Raw genomic sequence first — 18,778 nt, forward strand, 5'->3', positions numbered from 1 at the left:
TTCAAATTGATGGGAAGATGGATGGAGCCAAATACAGGACCATTCTGGAAGAAAACCTGATGGAGTCTGCAAAAGACCTGAGACTGGGACGGAGATTTGTCTTCCAACAAGACAATGATCCAAAACATAAAGCAAAATCTACAATGGAATGGTTCACAAATAAACATATCCAGGTGTTAGAATGGTGTTAGAATGGCCAAGTCAAAGTCCAGATCTGAATCCAATCGAGAATCTGTGGAAAGAACTGAAGCTGTTTTGCAAAGAGGAATGGGCAAAAATTTCAGTCTCTCGATGTGGAAAACTGATAGAGACATACCCCGAGCGACTTACAGCTGTAATCTCAGCAAAAGGTGGCGCTACAAAGTATTAACTTAAGGGAGCTGAATAGTTTTGCACGCCCAATTTTTCAGTTTTTTATTTGTTAAAAAAGTTTGAAATATCCAATAAATTTTGTTCCACTTCATGATTGTGTCCCACTTGTTGTTGAGTCTTCACAAAAAATTACAGTTTTATATCTTTATGTTTGAAGCCTGAAATGTGGCAAAAGTTTGCAAAGTTCAAGGGGGCCGAATACTTTCGCAAGGCACTGTATAACCCCTTGATTGCCCTTCACAGTTAATGCTTTGATCCTGTCACCCAGCCAGTGTCATTAGTACATTGACATATACAATATCAACACTGATCACTGTATTACATTAATGTGCAGTCAGGGGAGGAAAGTGACACACAGTCTTTTGTGGCAGTCCCAGTGGGAGGGCACAACAGTGGTGCATCCTGGGATTGACCATAAAAGCCAAGGGCACATGTGGCAGGGTGTCTTTGGGCGGGAAGCCAAGTCCCAGAAGGCGGGCACGGCTGTGTCTCCTTCTGCAGCTGGGAAAGGTGGTCACAGGCAGTCGGCCTGGTGAACCTGAAGGTGTTGCTGAATGGAGAAATCCAGTGGATGCTGACAAGAGGGGTTTGGAGGCAACGGTGACTCTAGAAAAACAGTATCCATGAGTACAGAAGAACTTGGCCAGGGGTCTGGCAGGAAGGGGACCACTCCGGAAGCTAGGGTCAGTGGACAGATGTCAGCACACCAGCATTGAGAGTAAAGGGGGTGCCAGTTTCAGAACTCTGAAGAGAGTAACTAAAACAGGAGCTTTACTAAACATCTTCACCATAGTGGCAGGGTGAAGCAGCGGCCTTGCCGCACACACTACAGCTAGTTGTCCTGAAGATTGTGCATAGTTCATAGTTGGAGTATCCCACTCATCCCTTCTCTTATCCCAGTTCCAAATAAAATACATACAACATACATACAAAAACCAAATCCCCTGGACTGTTTACTGACTGAGCCAAGGACTTAAAGTGTTAAGAATTTGCCAGCTGTTGCTAAGGGTAACACAGGGGAACCAGCTTCAAGCGGCTCCCAAGGGAGTAGTGCTACATCACTTTAAAGTGAAATCCAAGGAAATTGCTAACTATGATTAGATCTGCTCCCACACTCCTTCCTAACTCCTATTCTAACTATTCTGTAGAAGGAAGATGCTTTTACATATTGTAAGGGGGCTCTGGTCTGGTCACGTGAACGGTTTCTAGCAGTAGCTTCAGTGTAGAGGTGGGGCAGCTGACAATGGATGCCTCATAGTGAGCCTATGGGTGACGTCACTGGACAGGGATTCCATCCATTGTTGGCTGACTCTCCTCTCCCCTGAAGCTGGCCCTTTGGGGAGATCACATGACCGGACCAGGACGCTCTGAGAATAGGTAAGTATATGGATCTTCCTTTCACAGGGTAGTTGGAACAGGTTTTAGAAGGGAAGCAGGTTTAAGCTTAGTTAACAACAGCCTGGAATTCACTTATAGGTTTTGTCTCAAACAGGGACGTCTTATAAGACGAAACGCCACGTGGGGTCTGCTACAAGTGTTGCTGTAATTCTGGATGTTCTATGCATTATTTATGAGCGCTATTTTCTTTGGATACATGTAAGTGCTTCTATTTTAAAATTAAATTCCTTTTAGACAGGTACACACTATGTTGAGTCTTCTCTTTCTTTGAGCTCAGAGGATGATATATTCCATCTATGTGGTAACATATGACGACATACTTGCTGGGAATAGAGATGTCCAGTGTATACTGAATACATCGGATCCATCTTGGGAGAGCTGACACCCTGTTTGTTGATTCAATCAATCTGCATTTGAGACCTGGAGAGTATATGCTCTATCAGGTCCTTTCTGTCTGGTAGGCCTCCTCCCTTTTCATCTATGGGTGGAGGTGCACATATTGATTAATGTGGAGAAAATTTATACAAGAAGAATTTCCTGCACTCTTTTCTGCACTTTGGGAGCCTTTTCCTTTTAAGCACAGAGATTGTTTTTACTATAATATATGCACTGTTTATATCATTACGGTTGTTGCTAATTCCAACTGCTTACAATATTGAATTTATATGCACTTTATTATTTCACATTGTTACTTTATAATTATAGTTTCATCACACAGATTGAAATGCACTTTGATTGCTGCACTTTGTCATTTTAATGAATCTAGTAGGGCCGCAAAATTTGTCTGTTTGTTGTATTTATTGGGAATTGTCTATTGTTTTTTTGCTGGCTGCTAATTATCACATACTGTTAGTCCCGGTTCACACTGAGGCGACCTGTGAGGCGACCTGGTCGCCTTAACAGGTCGCCGTAGGTCGCCTCCCATACAGAAGCTATGGACCCGTTCTAATAGGAGCGACACAAGTCGCTCCGACTTAGAAAAAGGGTCCGGAGCTTCTTTGGGGCGACCCGGAGGCGACCGCCATAGACTTCAATGTCATGAAGTCTGTGGCGGCCGCTCCGAGGTCGCGGCGCGCTGCTCGCACCGCGACTTTGGAGGTCGCCTCCCGAAGTCGGATCGCCCCTATGTGAACGGGGCCTTAGCGCGGTATTCCTTTTTTTCATTAACCTCCCTAGCGGTATTTCCGAGTGTGGCTCGGGGTTAAAATTCAGTGGCAAAAGCGGTAACCCTGAGCCACACTCGGGATTACCCCACAATCACACTTACCTTCCCCTGCGATCCCTCGCCGTCCTCCCCCTCCGTCCTCCAGCTATCCTCCCACTGTCCTCCCGCTGTGTGCTCAGCCAATGCCGTCACCTTCTTCTGGTTCCCTTCCCTGCGAGCGCCGTGACGTAAGGGGTGGAACCGGCAGGAGATTAAAGAAAATAATAAAACAAATGACATGATACAGTGTAATCTGTTAGGATTACAACTTTGTATCATACAATTTTACCCCAGGTTTTCACCTAGTGTGTTTTCCAGTGCCCTGCCTGTACTTTTTGTGGTACTTTGTGCCTGGAAAATTGAGAATGTCCATGGCGTCCAAAAAGCATTCTTTTAGCTCAAAAGCGCTTTTGGATGAACTGGAAAACAGCAACAGTGAATCAGAATTATTTGAAGAACTGAGCGATAACGATTTAAGGGAGAATTCGTCATCAGGTACTAAAAGTGACAACAGCGACGATTCTGTGACTGAGCTCAGCGATGTGCGAACCTGGTGCTCTATTGACTGCGATATGGATCAGGCAGCTCCCCCAAGATTCCCATTTACTGGAGCACATGGTATGAAAGTTGACGTTGACCATGACAACCCCTTGGCATACCTACAATTATTTCTGACCGATTAGGTTATTGAAAAAATAGTTACCAAGATAAACCGGTACAAAGAGCAACAATGCGCTACGCATCGGAAGTTTGCAAGATGCAGAAAGTGGGAACCACTGACCAAAGATGACATTTGGAAATTTCTGGGCCTAATAATTCTTCTTCAGGGAGTGGTGGGGAAACCCCTGCTGAAGTGGTATTGGACAACCAATACATTACTTGCCACTCCATTCTTTAGCACGGTCATGTCAGAGTACAGATTCTCCCTCATAATGAAATATCTCCACTTCGAAAACAATGAAGAATTTGATGACATTTAAATTATTATATTATAATTTATAAATTTGTGTTTCAAACTTTATCATACCCGGGATGTCTACTAAACTCTTGTTTGGACAGATTTAAGTGAGTTATTCCTAAGAAATACAGGCTAAAGTAAAATATAAAACATATTTCCATGCAAAACATTGTACTGATTTTAGCTCAAAAATTCTGACATAATCAGACCGCCAGGGAGGTTAAGGGGGTAAAACCTTCCGGGGCTGAAGTGGTTAACCCAATTTTTCATTGAAAAGTGGGAGGAAATCCATGCAAGCATGGGGAAAGCATGCAAACTCCATGCAGATCGTTTCCTGGCCAGGATTTGGACCAAGAACCCCAGTGCTGCAAGCCAGAAAGATTAACCCCTAAGCCGCTGTCCTGCCAGCCTATATGATGACAGACTGCCAGATTCAGGAGCAATTAACAGCATGTCTGCTACGAAGCGATCCTTATTCTAACAAGAACCCCAATGTGAATCGCCTTTGTTCATATTCTTGTCTCAGCTGTCACACCTCACCTGTCAGCCTCCCTCTCCACCAATCCCTAAATCTCCCACCATGATGTATTTCCATAGAGCTCATGGGTAACCTATGTGACTTTGATCTCCCGGGATTATACTGCTAAAGAACAGCATGGACAAAGTGTTGGCATCTTATCTTGCTTTTTTTTTTTTTTCCATGCTGGGGGTTTTAAAATCTGACCTATAACAAGGGCCTTATCTCTTTGGGAGTAAATCAAGACTATAGAACAACTGAGGGCTGAGGGCCACATGCCTGACATAGCTGCAGTGACATTCTGATGGTAGCCTGGCAAGTGCAAATGCCATGCTTCTTTGTTCTGGACGGTGCAGGTGGTCCACCACCAGTCCCTGGAAGCAGCGACAAAGCACAGGGAGAGCTTACTTGCAAAGAGCATAAAATAGAAGAATTTGTATCAATAGGTATACAAAATATTATATGTAACCTCGTAAAAGTGAACCTGTCATTAAAGATAAAACAAAGCTCATATCATATTTAGAAGTCTATAGGAATGAATTGGATTGCGGTGTGCATACGCAGGTCCATCTGAAAAGACAAGCGGCTGAGTGATCAAGGCAGAAATATGCTGGATCTGTGACAGTGAGGTATAGGATTTGGAGTTCTTTCTTAGAAGTATTACATTAACCACTTCTGGGCCAGAAGATTTTCCCCCTTAATGACCAGGCCATATTTTTCGATTCGGCACTGCGTAACTTTAACGGACAGTTGCGCAGTTGTGCTACGCTGTACCTAAATAAAATTGATGTCCTTTTTTTCCCACAAATAGAGCTTTCTTTTGGTGGTATTTGATCACCTGTGCGATTTTTATTTTCTGCGCTATAAACAAAAAAAAAAGCGACAATTCTAAAAAAAACCCTAATATTTTTATTGTTTGTTTTTTTTTTTTTTACTAGTAATGGCGGCGATCTGTGATTTTTAGCGGGACTGCGACATTGCGGTGGACAGATCGGACCCCTAACTGACATTTTTGACACTTTTGGGAGGACCAGTGACATTACTACAGTAATCAGTGCTAAAAATATGCACGGTTACTGTAATAATGACACTGGCAGGGAAGGGGTTAACACTGTGGGAGATCAAGGGGTTAAATGTGAGCCTGGAGGAGTGATTCTAACTGTGGGGGGGGGGGGGGGCTTGTGAAATGATCACAGAGACTCGTCATCCTATTTGGAAGGATCACAGGAGCTCTGTGATCATTCGAGAGAGAAGAACGGTCAGCTGTGTTTACAACAGGGGAGCGATCGCTGGTGTCGGGTGGCAATCGGAGCTGCCTGCCCCATGCATCGGAGTTGCCGGCGATCAACCGATGTAGGTCTACGTCGTTTTGCGCAGGAGAGCCGCATCACCGCAGTAAAAGGCGGTGGACGGTCGGCAACCAGTTAAAAATCAACTGTGGCCACATTAAAGCAGAACTCCAGCTCAAAATACCAAGAGAAAAATAAAAAAAAGCCAGTACTAAAATTAACCACTTCATCTCCGGAAGGTTTTAGCCCCTTAACGACTAGTCCATTTTTTTGCGATATGGCACTGTGTTGCTTTCACTGACAATTGCGCAGTCAGGTGACGTTGTATCTAAATAAAATATATGTCCTTTTTTTCCCCACAAATAGAGCTTACTTTTGGTGGTATTTGATCACCTCTGCGGTTTTTATTTTTTGCGCTATAAACAAAAAAAAAAACAGTTTTGAAATAATATATATATAATTTTTTTTTACTTTCTGCTATAAGAGCCGGTTCACATAGATGGGATGACAGATATCGCATGTGATTCGCATTGCACTGCTCTGCAAATCACATACGAAGTCTGTGCGGTGCAAATTCAGCCATACAGATTGAATGGCTGAATTCGCATCGCATCCGGACCCAACTCGCACAGGACCCTTTTTTGGGTTCGCACCAGAATCGGATAGCATGGGTGTTCACAACTATGCGGTTCGATTCATGTCCGAACTGACAGTTCGCACTGTGATATATGAACTGTTCTGGGGGCGTCGTTGACTTTGTATTGACACCCCCAGCGATTTGCATATGGCAGTGTGAACTGCCTGTGAGTTGAGTGCGATGTGGGAACCCGCAGTGGATTCGCAAGGTTCCGGCATCGCATATGTGTGACCCAGGACTAAAACATACCCAATAAAAAAATGTAAAAAATCAAATTTCTTTATCCGTTTAGGCCAATATGTATTCTGCTATATATTTTTGGTAAAAAAAATCCCAAAAAGCGTATATTGATTAGTTATAAAGTTAAAGCGTCTACAAACTATGGGATAAAATTATGGACTTTTTATTTTTTTTTATTGTTTTATTAGCGATCATTGCGACAGACAAATCTGACACTTTTTGGAGACCAGTGACACCAATACAGTGATCAGTGCTAAAAATATGCACTGTTACTGTATAAACGATACTGGCAGGGAAGAGGTTAACATCAGGGGCACTCAAAGGGTTAATGTGCTCCTAGGGATTGCTTTCTAACTGTGTGGGGAAGGACTGGCTGTAGGAAGAGAGAGATCTGTGTTCCCGATTTGTAGAAACACAAGATCTCACTCTTCCTGTCTGACAGAACGATGGTCTGCCTTGTTTACATAGGCAGACCGCTTTTCTGTCATTCTCCTGAACAATTGCTGGGGGCCGGAGGCCATCGCGGCCGCGGACCTGCTGATTGGCTCCCGCTGTGTCCAAGTACAGTGAGAGTGCGGCTCCGGCGGTGCGCGCGTGCCCCCTAGAGCCTTTAAAAAAAAAAATCACATACAGGTACGTGATTTTGCGCTTAAGGGCCGCTGTAAATGTATGTAGGGCGGTCCTTAAGTGCTTAAAATAAAACCAGCCTTTGCGGTAATATTAAAGGAGAAGTACAGCTAAAGCTCTTTGGCTGCACTTCTATAGATCACAGAAGTGCAATACATTTTGCACTCCTGTGACCTGCTTTCAGCTGACAGCGGGTTGAAGCCTGCTGTTGGCTGATCTCACAGAGCCAGTCCAGGCTCAGGAAAGATTGCGACCATATGGTTGGGATCCGCCCACATGCCTGGACCGACACCTGGCTCAGCATCTCAGAGAGCCGCTGAGAGCCTGGATCAGCCACTCCCGCCCCCTTCACAGCCCGGAGCTCTGAGAACCGGTGTTTGATTGCTCGCAGTCTTAGAGCCGGTGGGGGAAAGATGCAGCATCAGACCGATGCTGCATCCAGCTACGTACAGTAACTATGATTAAAAAAAAAAAAAGAAAAAACATTTCCATACTTCTTTTAAATTCAGAGATTTCCTATGTCTTACTTTCTTCTGCCACTAGATGTCCTCAGTCTGATGCCCAGCATCGTTAATCCCACATCATCTCTGCTTTCTCCTCCAATCAGTATTCTACGTGTCACATGAAACACATGAAAGCACATGAACTGATTGCCAACAGGTTAAAACCAGGTTAAATTCAGGTACTTACACTGCTTGCAATGTTGTGGTGCTGTTCTGCAAGGTGCTGCTCGCTCACTTTGCTTTGGTCTCAGCTGGAGGAAACATCAAGACAGGGGCTTTCCTACAGGCTTCTTCCCAACCACCATGGAGTGGGTGGGGGAAGACGAAGGTGGAGGCTCTCCAGAGGCACTGGGGCCTACACCATGTGCTTGAGCTGCAATGGATCCTGGGCTTGTCCCTATGCAATGGGAGTCCTTACCAGCCTTCCAGGACAGGGTGGTGAGTAGACTTTGCTGCATTACTAAGGAGGGACAGAAGCTTGCTGTCCTGAAAGCAGATTTCAGGAAAAATAAATCTCTGCATAGTAAGACTGGGAGCAGTAAGAGGGAAGACTCCAAGCTGAAGTCTCTGGAGGAGGCAATGAAAAAGCAGGAGAAATTGGTCTCCTCTCTGAAGGACAGCAGTGGCATGTTTAAGGAGAAGCATGGGAATGAGGAGAAATTGCAACAGATGAAGGAAAGTGCCTGTGCCAGTACCAGCCAGAGGGTCTGATGCCACAGCAACAACGTCTGTACAGATGGGGGGGGGGGGGTAAGGAAGTGGTTTCACATGGTAGCCCCAGTACCACCACTCTCAGGATCTGTCTTGTCTGAGTCAGTATCTGCCCCCCTCCCTCCCCAGCAACCTTGGCCATCTCAGGAGGAGGTTGAGGAAAATAGAAGACTGCTGCAAGCAATCTATCAGGCATTTCTCGGATCGACCCCTGTTCCTTCTCCCCAGGACTGGAATATTTTTGGATACATGACACTATTTCAGGTATTGTCCATTCCATTCATTTCTTTTTTATTTTTTCTCCCCCCCCCCTTCTACTTATTCATATTGTGTTATAATTTAGATCTGTTATTTTTAGATACCCTACCCACCTCTAAGCTCCTGATGAATGGACGGAGGTCCATGAAACGCGTCGAGTCTACATTTACTCAGATATTCTATTCAAGTCCTACATATTTCTAGACAATGTACCTATAGAGAATATGGTGTCATATGTAATCAACTATATTTCATATCAACAGATTTTTATTGGATATGTTACAAGTGTATTTATTCTTATCTTGATTAATTGTATATGTGATTTATGAATTGTTAATAAATATGGTATATTATAAATTGTACATCTGATTATATGTCAGCTCTCTATAGGTCCCCTTTAAGGGGTTTTTATGATATTGACATAATAAATTTATATGTCTAGGTGCACTCAATTAAAGTCCCATATTCCCTTTCTTTTTGCGGGACATTTGTCCTCTTCCTGTCCAGAACAGAAGTGCTGTTTGTGCCATGAACTGCAGCGTCTGGCGAGGGACTGTAAGATCATTAAGTGTAACCTATGTGATAAGTTTGATCACCCTTACAGCCATTGCCCCGAGGCTTTGCACAATAAGCCAGAGCTAGTGGAGGAATTCTTCTGTCTGGATAGGGAAGAATCTGGGTTGGCTGAGGTTGTGTCAGGGAATCCTAGTGTCATTGTTCCATCAGAATCTGTGTCTGTGAGTCCATCGGAGGTGTCCGTGTCCCCACAGTCTGTGGTTCCCCAGTCAGTGTCAGAAAGTTTGGTTGTCAAGTCTGTGTCTGCACCAGGTCCTGTCTGGATAGGGAAGAATCTGGGTTGGTTGAGGTTGTGTCAGGGGATCCTAGTGTCTCTGTCCCATCAGAATCTGTGCCTGTCAGTCTGTCTGAGGTGTCCGTGTCCCCCCAGTCTGTGGTTCCCCAGTCAGTGTCAGAAAGTTTGGTTGTCAAGTCTGTGTCTGCACCAGGTCCGGCGCTACCTATAGGCAAAGTAGGCGCCGGTTCAGAACGCACATCAGTTGCGGGTGCTGCATCGGCGCGCCCCGGTCTGCACCTGTTGTTTCTCCTAGAGTAGTGAAGGCAGTGGAGGGTGCTGGACCAGAATATTTGGTTGTGCCAGCCCCTCTTTCTTGGCATGGCAGAAGTGCGGCTGGAGGTCAGCAGATGCCGAGGGGTGGGGTGGATGATGCATTGGATGATGGTGGGGGGCAGGTGGAAAGGGGAAGGGAATGAAAGTGGCTGGTGCAGAATGTAAGGTGAATGATGTGCAAGTTGGGGTGAATGATGTGGGGAGAGGGGTTAATGGGGGGGGGATTTGGCTGAGGATGTTCTGGGGGGCGGGGGTTCTGCCATCAGGATTGTCGCATGAGCATATGGAATGGTTGGAGGCTAAAAGGAAAAAGGGTAAGAGGCGGAAAAGGATGAAGGATGTCATTGCCCCTAAACCTGGGAGGGTGGAGATGTCAAATGCTTTTAAAGGTGTTTTCTTAGGTGGAGGGTGGAAGTTCTTCTGGTGATGAGTCAGTGATTTCTATGAAGGAGGAATCACAAGGAGCATTCAAGCGTGTAGGGTCTCTATGTAGGGAGGGGGGTTTGCAGGCTAGGAAATGTCTACCTCAATCATCCTGATGGTGGTTCCCACTCCACTGAAGTGCTCAAACATGGCATTATTTTTGCTCAGCAGGTTTGATGCTGATATTTTCTTTTTGCAATAGACCCGGTTGTCTAGTTTGGCTGATATTCATCTGGTGAAGAAGGAGTGGAGGCACTCCTTTTGGTCTCTTGTGGCCGAGCCTTACACTGGAGTTGCGGTACTTTTTTCCGGCATGGTAACCTGTCGGTGGATTATTGAGGCTGTCTGAGAGAGGTTTCGTTCTTTCTCTTCATGCGACAATCTGCAGTGATTCTTCTGTCAAAGGGTAAAGATTCTTCAAGTACTGGTGGGCCATTAGCCTTCTCAATGTTGAAAAGAATATACTGGCAAAAGTTATTTTCTGGCATTTATCGTCTGTAGCTGGAAATCTACTTTCTCACCACCAGCACTGTTCGGTTCAAGGTAGAAGCACTTTTTCAGTGGTGTGAGCTGTCAGGGAGGCCCTGGAACAGTGCAGGGATGCAGGCTGGAGAAAGTACCTACTGGTATTGGATCAGGTTAAAACTTTTGATCGGATCAATTATGAGTACCTATGGCTGCTTCTTGGCATGTGTGGCCTGGAGGGGGGCTTTATCGATTGGCTGAAGACCTTGTACAGAAAGGCTGAAAGCTTCATGCTTGTGAATGGTTTGAATCGGACAGCCTTTTGAGGTTGGCTCGGGTGTGTGTCAGGGGTGTCCTTTGAGTCCTCTGCTATAGGCGTTTGCAATCGATCCCTACATCAGGAGGTTAGAGAGTGGACAGTTGTGCGAAGTCCCTTTGGGCATTCCTGTTGAGCCTTCTTGTGGCCTATGCTGATGGCGTGTCTGTTTTCATCTCTGGAACAGAGGAGACGGAGGAGGCGGTCTCAGTGATGAAGCAGTATGCTGAGGCATTTGGCTCAAAGATCAATTAGAATAAGAGATACGTTTTCTGGATGGGAGAGGAAGGTGATGGTTTAGAGCTTCTGGACATCTTCCCACAGCCCCGGCAGGAAATTAAAGTCTTAAGCCTCGTACACACGTACCGATCGTCGGCCGAACGATCGGCCGTCTTTTGTCCAGGGCTGTCGTGTCTGTTGAAAACTGCAAAAGACTGCACACGAATTTTGTCGGCCAACAACAGCCGACTGCAGAAGTGATGTCATGTGATGGTTAACTTTCCTTGTCTTTTTTCTTTTCTGAGCATGCCCAGTCTTGCTAATCTGCTGTCTGTCGGCCGAAATCTGTACTGACTGGCGAAAAATCGGCAGTTCTGGTGTTGGCCAACGAAAATTTTAATGCTTGCACGACAGATTCTGTTCGGCCGAAAATGCGCTTTCGGCTGTCGGAAGCATCATACTAACAAGCCTACAATCGGCCGATCGGTCGTCGGCCGAATATTTACGGCCGACAATCGGTACGTGTGTACGGGGCATTAGGCATCAAATTTGATCCTGGCGATTAAAACCTTGCAAATTGGGAAAGCAGGCTACAAGATGCAGATGCCAAGGTTGCCAGCTGGAAGGAATGAAAACTCTCGTACAGGGAAAGGATTGACCTGAATAAAACGTACCTGATCCCGGTATTTCTGTATGTCAGCTTTGTCTGTGTTTTGCCAGTGTCTCTCTATGCGAAGATCTACAGCTGTTTCTTCCAGCTGTTATGGGGGAACAAACTGAACCTCATTAAGAGGTCTGTAACCTACCTTTCCAGGCAGATGGGTGGTCTAGATATGGTCAATCCAGTGGTATTCTTTTCTCTGATGTTTTTGAAACTTAATTTTAGTAACCTGCTGGCAGAGGAACCGCCTGAGTGGGTTGGTATTTTCAATTCTGGTTTAGGCCTCTTCTGGGAAGCTGGGAGAATGGTGGGCCAGTAAAAAGCCTGAGGGTCCAACATAGTAGGATGCCCAGTGCCCTTTGCCTCAAAATGCTTAGACAGTGGCGAGTGACAGCAGAGGAAATTAAATCTCTTCCTAGGAAGGCCCTGGAGAGGAGGGTTGTTAAATCTGCCTTTAGGGAGCCACTGGCTTTTAGGGATTGCCCAGGCCCTGTTATGAGGGAGGGTCTGCGTTTGATTAATCTGGAGAGAATCCCTTTAAAGTTTCGGGATATGACCTGGTGCTCATTCCATGGCAGACTCTATGTGAAGGGCAACTTGAAGCTTCTCTTTGCGGAGAACGGTGGTTGTCCAAGAGTGGAGAGTGGTAGGGTGGAGAAAACGATGGGCCATTTCTTGCTTAAGCGCCCCTTCAATATAGAAGTCTATAAGCGGTTGGGTGGGGCTCTGGGTGTCCCTTTCCTTTCCCGCTTGAGATATGCAGAGTGGTTGTATGGGTCTTTTGATTTTGAGACACTTTTTCTAGTTAGCTTATTAGTCCTTTAGTTCACGTGGAATGCACGGTGTCTGGTTTCCACTCGAAAAAAAAGTCCTTCCTGTCGAGGTGGTGGTGCACAATATTCTGGGTGAGGTTGGGAAGATTCAGGGTCTTGAGAAGCACAGGTGGCGGCCAGGAGCCTGGACAAAGGCGTGAAGAAATGTCAGGTCCCCATAACTGCTGTCTGTCAGTCTCTGGGTGTACGGCTTTTCTTTCTGTCCTTTCACATTCCCTGGATTTTTGTAAAAAGGCTGCATGCGTGGGTTAAATGTGTGATTGTTTCTTAGCCTGAGGGTGTAGGTGGAGGATAGGTCTTTGTTGTGGTGCGTTATTGTTATAATAATAATAATAATAACAACATATGTCTTGGTTTGTAAATTTAGTTCTGTTTTTTTAATGGGAAAATAACCCAGTTTTCTTTGCTGAAGTCAGCTATTTTTGCTTGTTTATATATAATTTTATTTGTTTTGTATGTATTTAAATATGTTTTTATTATGTTGTATGTTTATAAGATTTTTCGTTACCCCAGCGAGCGGGAGGGGACGCCCCCTCCCCCCCGTCACCTTCCGCGGCTCTGCCCGGGTCTCCCTTCCCACCGGGAGACCCAAGCAACCAGCCGACACCTCCGCCGGCTGGTCTCCGATGATGTAACCCGGAAGAAGCGTCCATGACGTCACGTCCGGGTTACTTGGCGGCTAAAGGCGCGGAATTTAAAAAAGTGACAGTATTCAAAAATGCAGTTTTTGGCATTTTGAATACATTGAAGTGCAGTGGAGGGGTCTGGGGTCTTTTAGACCCCCGAACCCTACATAAAGAGTACCTGTCACTGCCTATTACTGTCACAAGGGATGTTTACATTGCTTGTGACAGCAATAAAAGTGATCAGATTTTTAATTTTTTTAAAAAACCTGTGCTAAAATTCAAAAATGTATTAAAATAAATAGGAAAAAAAAAATGTAAAGCACCCCCGTCGCCGTGAGCTCGCGCACGAAAGAAAACGTATACGGAAGTCGCGCCCGCAAATGAAAGCGCTGTTCAAACCACACATGTGAGTTATCGCCACAATCACCAGAGCGAGAGCAAAAATTCTAAAAAAAGAGCTACTCTGTAACTCTAAACTGGTAACCAGTAAACATTTTTAAATCGTCACCTATGGAGATCTTTATTGACTGCAGTTTGTCACCATTCCGCGGGTGTACGCAATTTTAAACCGTAACATGTTGGGTATCTATTTACTTGGCGTTACATTATCTTTCACAACATACAAAAAAATGGGCTAACTTTACTGTTTTAGTTTTTTAAATTGCAGTGAAATGTATTTTTTCCAAAAAAATGCCATTTGAAAGACCGCTGCTCAAATACCGCGTGACAAAAAATATTGCAACGACCACCATTTTATTCTCAAGAGTCTTTGTTAAAAAAATAAATAAATAATGTTTGGGGATTCTAAGTAATTTTCTAGCAAAACATACAGATTTTAATTTGTAAACATGTGTCAGAAATGGGCTTGGTCCAGAAGTGGTTAAACGTCCCATGTACATGAATTCTTAACCACTTTCTGACCGCCCACCGCAGATATACTGTGGCAGGCTGGCATCGCCGTACACATACGTCGCTCCTCAGGAGCGAGCATTAGGGATGCGCGTGCGGCGATTCGCGAGAGTGAAAGCTGATCTGCGGGGCCAGCGGCCGCGATTTTGCCGGGCACCCGCAATCATTCCCCGGGAAGACAGAGCGGCAGTCTGCTATTGTAAACACAGCAGACCCTTGTTCTGTCAGTTATCATCACAGGGCTCCTGTGTTCCTCCTATTTATGATCACAGGTCTCTGTGTTGATCCAATAGGCCCATCCCCCTCGCAGTTAGAAAACACTCCCTAGGCTCACATTTAACCCTTTGATCACCCCTGGGTTAACCACTTCCCTGCCAGTGTCATTATTTCAGTAACAGTGCATATTTTTAGCACTGATTACTGTAGTAATGTCACTAGTCCCCCCAAAAGTGTCAAAAATGTCAGTTTGGGGTCCGATCTGTCTGCCGCAATGTTGCAGTCCCGCTAAAAATCGCAGATCGCCCCCATTACTAATAAAAAATTAAAAGTAAATAAAAATGACATAAATCTTTCCCCTAGTTTGTAGACGCGATAACTTTTGCGCAAACCAATCAAAATACGCTTATTGGGATTTTTTTTACCAAAAATATGTAGTAGAATACAAATTGGCCTAAAATGATGAAAATATTTGATTTTTACATTTTTTTGGGGGGAATGTTTTATAGCAAAAAGTGAAAAATATTGTTTTTTTTTTTTTCAGAATTGTCAGGTTTTTTTTTGTTTATAGCGCAAAAAATAAAAATCGCACAGGTGATCAAATACCACCAAAAGAAAGCTCTATTTGTGGGAAAAAAAGGACATCAATTTTATTTGGGTTCAGCGTCACGCGACTGCGCAATTGTCCGTTAAAATAACACAGTGCCGAATTGCAAAAAATGGCCCGGTCAGTAAGGGGGTAAAACCTTCAGAAGTGGTTAAAGTTTAGTTAGGCTTTAACGTTAATGGAAAGATTGTTCATACAAATGATATTTCCCAAGTTCAACAATGGGCCTAGGATACTTTGTAAATGTAGTCTCTGTCATATGCCAATCTGATTGGTTTTTACTGACATCTACTGGTCACATTTTTAATTGCACAAATAATGCTAGTCAATGGTTTTCAGTACAAAGGATGAGACTGATTTACTAAATATTACTGAAAAACAATGAAGATATGATTCTACAATGACTGAACAAGCGCTAATGTTTGCTCAAATGTGTGATTATGATCCACCTATCTAGCTAATCGTAAACTGATGTATGGTCATAATTAGCGACTAGTAAGCATTGTACATTAAAATAATGTTACATTTATAGAATCTGTATTCAGACTTCAGTATATGGAATCTCTTCTAGGACAATACCTCTCTGCATACAGTTTACTGAGGCATTAAAACATAAAAATAAAGTGTTTGTAAACAATTACATATACAGTATCTCACAAAAGTGAGTACACCCCTCACATTTTTGTAAATATATTATTATATCTTTTCATGTGACAACACTGAAGAAATGACACTTTGCTACAATGTAAAGTAGTGAGTGTACAGCTTGTATAACAGTGTAAATTTGCCGTCCCCTCAAAATAACTCAACACATAGCCATTAATGTCTAAACCGCTGGCAACAAAAGTGAGTACACCCCTAAGTAGAAATGTCCAAATTGGGCCCAGTTAGCCATTTTCCCTCCCCGGTGTCATGTGACTTGATAGTATTACAAGGTCTCAGGTGTGAATGGGGAGCAGGTGTGTTAAATTTGGTGTTATCGCTCTCACTCTCTCATACTGGTCACTAGAAGTTCAACATGGCACCTCATGGCAAAGAACTCTGAGGATCCGAAAAAAAAAAGAATTGTTGCTCTACATAAAGATGGCCTAGGCCAGTGATGGCAAACTTTGGCACCCCAGATGTCTTGGAACTACATTTCCCATAAAGCTCCATTATACTGCAGAGTGCATAAGCATCATGGGAAACGTAGTTCCAAAACATCTGGGGTGTCAAGGTTCGCCATCACTGGCCTAGGCTATAAGAAGATTGCCAAGACCCTGAAACTGAGCTGCAGCATGGTGGCCATACTATGCAACAGGACAGGTTCCACTCACAACAGCCCTCGCCATGGTCAAGCAAAGAATTTGAGTGCACGTGCTGGCGCTATATAAATCCTGTATAATAATAATATTATAGAGGGATATGCTATGCTTTCTTCATATTTCATGTCTGAGGTTTACAACCACTTAAGTTTTTTTTTTTTTGCCTTGTCCTGAGCTGTTTTAATCATTTACGTTGTAATCCTAAATTTTTATTGACATGTATATTATTGCAAGAAACTATGTTTGATATTGGTAGCAATGGTAGTAACCATTCCAAGCCAACAAGGTAGGATATTCTTACAGTATGTTTACAGTTTTCAATTGTGAGGCTCCAACAGTCTCTTTATCTGTGCTTAACCACATTACGACCGCCCGACGCAGATTTACTGCGGCAGGAAGCCTCTCCTGCGCGAAGCAACATAGCCCTACGTCAGTCACGTGTGTGGTGCTGGGAGGCAAGCGGCACACTCCTGCCCCCGCTCGGCAGTGGGGAAGGCGATGCACGGGACCGTTGGCCGCGATTCCCACCGGGCACCCGCAATCGCTTCCTGCTGAAAGAGAAGAACGGTCAGCTGTTGTAAACACAGCCAGCTGTTCTTCCCTCTGAAATGATCACAGAGCGCATGTGATCCTTCTAAATAGGATCACAGGTCCCTATGATCATTTCACAAGCCCATCCCCCCACAGTTAGAAAACACTACCCTAGGCTCATATTTAACCCTTTGATCACCCCTAGGTGTGTTTACAACAGCTGACCGTTCTTCTCTTTCAGCAGGAAGTGATTGCGGGTGCCTAGTGGCAATCGCGGCCAACACAGCAGGCCATTGTTCTCTCAGCTATCAACGCAGAGCTTCTGTGTTCCACCTATTTAGGATCACAGGTCTCTGTGTTGATTTCACAAGCCCCCCCCCCACAGTTAGAAAACACCCCCTAGGCTCACATTTAACCCTTTGATCACCCCTGGGTTAACCCCTTCCCTGCCAGTGTCATTATTACAGTAACAGTGCATATTTTTAGCAGTGATTACTGCAGTAATGCCACTGTCCCCCCCCCAAAAGTGTAAAAAATGTCAGTTAGGGGTCCGATCTGTCTGCTGCGATGACGCAGTCCTGCTAAAAATCGCAGATCGCCGCCGTTACTAGTAAGAAAAAATAAAATAAAAATTACATAAATCTTTCCCCTAGTTTGTAGACGCGATAATTTTTGCACAAACCAATCAAAATACACTTATTGCAATTTTGTTTACCAAAAATATGTAGCAGAATACAAATTGGCCTAAAATAATGAAAAAAATTGATTTTTACATTTTTTTTTTTTTGAGAATGTTATATAGCAGAAAGGGAAAAATATTGTTTTTTTTTTTTCTTTTTTTTCAGATTTGTCTCTCTTATTTTGTTTATAGCCCAAAAAATAAAAATCTCAGAGGTGATCAAATACCACCAAAAGAAAACTCTATTTATGGAAAAAAAAGGGACATCAATTTTATTTGGGTATTGCGTTGCATGTCCGTTAAAATATTGCAGTGCTGAATTGCAAAAAATGGCCTGATCATTAAGGGGGAAAATCTTCCAGGCGAGAAGTGGTTAGTACTGGGAAACGCTTTTTCAAAGATAAAAAGTGCATTTTATATTCAACTCTATAGATCAGACCAAAATGAGGAGGAAAGAGGGACAGAATAACTTTGTTCTGAATCAGAGACAGTCCCTTGAAATCAGGGACAGTTGGGAGCTATGAATTTTTTCATGTTGTCATTATGGGGTATTGTTTGTAGAATGTTAAAGCGGAGTTCCGGACACAAAATCGACATAATCGATTTTATGGCCATCCGCTTCCTAATTGTCACCTGAAAAAGAAATAGATAGTTACGATTTTTTTTTTTACTTACCTTGTTATTGTAGAAAAATATACTTCGCTTCCTTCCACTTCCTCCCTCGGCGGCTGCGGCCCGCGCCGTCACTTCCGGTTTGCAATGATTCCTGGGAGCTGAACATCATCGCTCCCAGGAATCAATGCGCCTGCACCGACCCTGCTCGTCACTTCTGGAAGTGACGTGCGGGGCCGGTGCAGGCGCATTCTGGGAGAAGAGAACACGGAAGAGGATGCAGAAGAGGATCGCGCTGGCTTCAGCTGCCCACACCTGAGATGGCAGCGCTGGACAAGAAATTTTAAAGGTAAGTATTTCTTCTTGCAGGTAAGTGCGACCCGGGACAGTTCAGAGGCTATCCATTGTGGAATGCACTAGCCCTGGGGTATTTTTATTGAAATTTTTTTTTCGTGGCCGGAACTCCGCTTTAACCGCTTGCCGACCGCCGCACGACTATTTACTGCGGCAGTCAGCCCCTCACAGGCAAAGCGAATA

The 18,778-nt window shown here is 44.2% G+C and overlaps 1 protein-coding gene across 1 annotated transcript in view; it reads right to left on the reverse strand.

The window, feature by feature from the left end:
* LOC309567353 (uncharacterized protein) overlaps positions 1-7,810 on the reverse strand; it is a gene marked incomplete at both ends in the record, with an annotated part of 72,434 nt that extends 64,624 nt beyond the window's left edge. Inside the window, one exon of the mRNA XM_082272768.1 lies at positions 7,770-7,810. Within this exon, the coding sequence (XP_082128894.1) occupies positions 7,770-7,810 (41 nt within the window). The remainder of the gene's footprint in view (positions 1-7,769) is intronic.
* Between the last annotated feature and the right edge of the window lie 10,968 nt (positions 7,811-18,778).

The sequence above is a fragment of the Pelophylax lessonae genome (assembly GCF_965119305.1).
Source record: "Pelophylax lessonae genome assembly, chromosome: 11".
NCBI classification, from domain to species: Eukaryota; Metazoa; Chordata; class Amphibia; order Anura; family Ranidae; genus Pelophylax; species Pelophylax lessonae.